The sequence below is a fragment of the Solanum tuberosum genome, unplaced genomic scaffold (genome assembly GCF_000226075.1).
Source record: "Solanum tuberosum cultivar DM 1-3 516 R44 unplaced genomic scaffold, SolTub_3.0 scf00174, whole genome shotgun sequence".
NCBI lineage: Eukaryota > Viridiplantae > Streptophyta > Magnoliopsida > Solanales > Solanaceae > Solanum > Solanum tuberosum.
This window is the reverse complement of record NW_006239103.1, coordinates 59,404-63,064: the sequence shown is the minus strand read 5'-3', so window position 1 is coordinate 63,064 and position 3,661 is coordinate 59,404. Positions and strand designations below refer to the sequence as shown.

At 32.3% G+C, this 3,661-nt stretch overlaps 1 protein-coding gene across 1 annotated transcript in view; it reads right to left on the bottom strand.

The window, feature by feature from the left end:
* Nucleotides 1–3,225, bottom strand: part of LOC102605881 (homeobox protein 3) — a 5,251-nt gene extending 2,026 nt beyond the window's left edge. The window contains exons 1-3 of the mRNA XM_006354471.2: nt 3,084–3,225; nt 1,067–1,825; nt 352–537 (exon numbers count right to left, since the gene is read on the bottom strand). Of these exons, the coding sequence (XP_006354533.2) occupies nt 352–537; nt 1,067–1,825; nt 3,084–3,128 (990 nt within the window). The 5' untranslated portion in view covers nt 3,129–3,225. The remainder of the gene's footprint in view (nt 1–351; nt 538–1,066; nt 1,826–3,083) is intronic.
* Nucleotides 3,226–3,661: the final 436 nt, after the last annotated feature.

Genomic DNA, 3,661 nt, shown 5'->3' with positions numbered 1-3,661 from the left:
TTGTCCCCTCTTTTGCCTTTATTAGGCGGCGCCCCCCCCCCCCCCCTTATCTTTCTGCATTTATTATTATTATAGAATTTTCTCGGATCTCTATAAAACAGAATGAAAACCTCAGTGGAAGAACAAACAAAGGAGAGAGAAAAAGTAGAAAAAAAGGGGGAAAAAGTCTAATGTTAAAAGTACATCGCCACATAGTATGTCTTCGTCAAAAAATTATACTATATATTGATTTAAAACATATATTAAACATTAAAATATCCTTAGCAAAATTTCTGTCTTCGCCACTGCTTCAAAAAATTTCAAGGGAGGGATGAGAAGGAATAAAAGTTTAAATAGTAGGAAGATGTAGACCTTGATTCTTTTGCTGAAATTCCTCTCATTTCTTTTCTTCATGTATCTATGAATCTTCTTCCTCCTTTCTTCAACTGAACACCTACCAGATTTAAAGGTAGGATCTTCAAAACTTGTGATTTCTGTGGCCAAAGTGTTAGAACAACCACCACCACTTACCAAATGTTGACTCTCATTGCTCAATGCCTACATAAACAAAACAAAAAGAAAATTGAGTCAGAAATTTCATTCAGATGATTCAAAACATAAAAAAAAAAAATACATAAAAAAAAAGGGTTTTAACATATAATATATATATTAAATATAATATATATATTAAGATAAATTTGACCTATTTATACAATATAATTTTCCTACAAAGGAGTAGCTCAGACATAATGGTGATTACATCAAACATAAGGCGGTCTATTGCCTTGATTGGGGAGAAAAACTTTTTTTGTTGTCGGAAAATCTCCCTCTCATTTTATTTAACTTAATGGTAATTACGTCGAATATAAGGTGGTCTATTGCCTCGATTTGGGTGAAAAACTTTTTTTGTTGTCGGAAAATCCCTCTTTGATTTATTTAACTTTTCCTTTTTACACCATTCCTAGCCCGACAAGGGGTTCATTTGAAGCCCCTTTGTTGGAAAAATCACAACGCGTATACAAGGTCAAAATTATTTTTTAAGCTTATACAGTAGATGATGAATCTACACATGAAAGGAAATCAATACCTGAATCTCATTGTTATAGATTCTTGACAAGGAATCAGGGCAAAAAATTCTACCATTTTCTCCTTGAAAATCCAATTCTTGATTTGGCAATTGAGATCCAAAGAACAAGGCATGACTATTAGCAGCTGCAGCAAATAGTGCTGAAGTTTCTGAATTCATTGTATTGTTGATGTTTCCTTGAAGATAATTCATCATATTAGGATCAAGAAATGCACAAGAAGATGTACTCGCGAGCCCTCGCATGTAAGGAGGGAGAGAAGACAACGATTCATCTTCGTATATATGTCCTAATGGAGGAGGATGATGATGATACTGATGAGACAGGGGAATAACAGAGCAATTTACGTCGAATTGCTCCTCATGTTGTTGTAGGAAATGATGATCAGGAAGTGTGAAATTCGCGGATGGTGTGAAGTCTATTGATGCTGAAATGTCGTTATCAATTTCATCCTGTGTATCAAATATCATTGACATATTGTCGTTAGTATTGTTGATGTTGATATTATTGTTGTTGTTGTTATCAGGACTAACATTAGTTGTACTGGTAGCTGTTTTTGTGATCGTCCCATCATTTTTTTCATCATTTTTTTGGAACTTGTTTAGATCAAAATTGGTAGCAGTAGTAGTACTATAAGAAGATTGTTCATCATAACAACAACCATTTGAGCTAGAAGCAACATCTGAATTTTGTATTTCTGAAAAAAGTTCAGATTCACAAAAATTCAAAATTTGATTATTTAATGGGCTTGGCATCTCTTCCTACAAAAACAAAAACAAAAAAAAACCATAGTCAAATATATCACTTAATAATTAGTAGCATCTTTATAGTACTACTACTACTATTACTACTTTTTCATAGAATAGAATCATGTCATTGCGTATATTATCTAAAAACCATCTCTCTTCATGCAGCCGACTCAATAGATGCTTAATACTTTAATGTATATTATCTAAAAACTATCTTTCTTTATGCAACCTGCACGAGACTCGACAGATGTGTAACACTTTAATTATATTATCTAAATGCCATCTTTCTTCATGCAGCCTGCACGAGACACGAGACTTGAGAGATGCCTAACACTTTACACTAGTACACTTAAAAACTCTTTGTGGCATCTAAAATTGTACAAAAGAAGGACATGAATTCTGAGGATTATGTTAGTGAAAAAGAATCCAAAGTTAGGAATTTTTGTAGCACTAAAAGGCTATTATGATAAGCATGTGACTTTTGTCTACTCCCTCCGTCCCATTTTATGTGGCACCATTTCCTTTTAAGTCAGTCTAAAAAAGAATCTCACATTTCCTTATATGGTAAGTATTTAAAGATACAATTTCTCTTTTACCCTTATTGATCTCATTTAATCTTAAAGATAGTACTCCAATACATTTATGAGGAGAGAGAAAAGTGAGTCTACTTGTTAATATGACTAATTTTTGAAGGGGCAATTTGGTAAACATTTCAAAATCTTCATTTATTTCTTAAACTCCGTATCCGGTCAAATATTGCCATATAAAATGGGACGGTGGGAGTATAATTTTTAAGTTCCTTTCATGAAAGTCATTTTACAAGAACCTTAGACCAAAAAAAAGAATCATTTTTCACATGGACAACTTGAATAATAAGCTTGAAAAGGAAAATATTCTTGATTAAATGCAACCTAAGAAAATGACAGGAATAGTTGTTAGTAGTAAATATGTAATATGATCTAATTCAAGGTCTTGAAAGAAAAATCAAAGAGGAATAAAAAAAAATCAATTCTCAAAACCCCATTTCTATAAAAACTTGAATCTTGTCTATATAAATCTGTAAAAATAATAATAATAATTAAATAAGAATTCAACATAACTTGTACATTAAAAAGTTGATGATGTTCTTGAGGATGAAGCATCATGTCTTGCAACATTGTTGTTTCTTGATTTAATTTTTCAAAATCTTGAAAATTTATATCATGCATAATATCAAAGGAGAAATTTTTTATAAAAAAAGTGATTAAAGTGATTTCACTTTTTTTGTTACCTTAATGAAACTCATGTTTGTAACCAATGGTAGAGAGAAATCCATGCAAGAAAAATAGGATTATTTTTTGGATTGAAAAAAACAAAGATAGGATATATATGAGATTATTATGAAAATTTGGGATTATTAGCATATGAAGATGGGGTGGGGTGGGTTGGGGGTGTTGGTCTAAATGGAAATACAAAGGTATATATGGATCGACCATGTTGTTGATGGGCCAGTCAATTTGTGGGACGTCTCATGAAATATTGACACGTGGAGGGAGCATTTAGATTAGGAAGCTTATATAAAACTAGGAGTGGCAAAGGGACGATGCCCAGACGACAGATTTGACCCAATGTCAAACTGGCCAAAGGCTCAGAATCGAGCGAATCGAGTCGAATATGAGTCGATCAAAAAACGAGTTAAATAAAAATGGATAACTTACTCGATTCGACTCACATCTTAAATGGGTAAAAACGAGTTACCCAATGGATAATGGGGGTACCCATATTTACCCATATTATAATAAAAATCTTGTTAAAAGCTTTAAAAATATAAAAAAATTAAAGTTTTTTTTATCACTTCACTCCACCCCC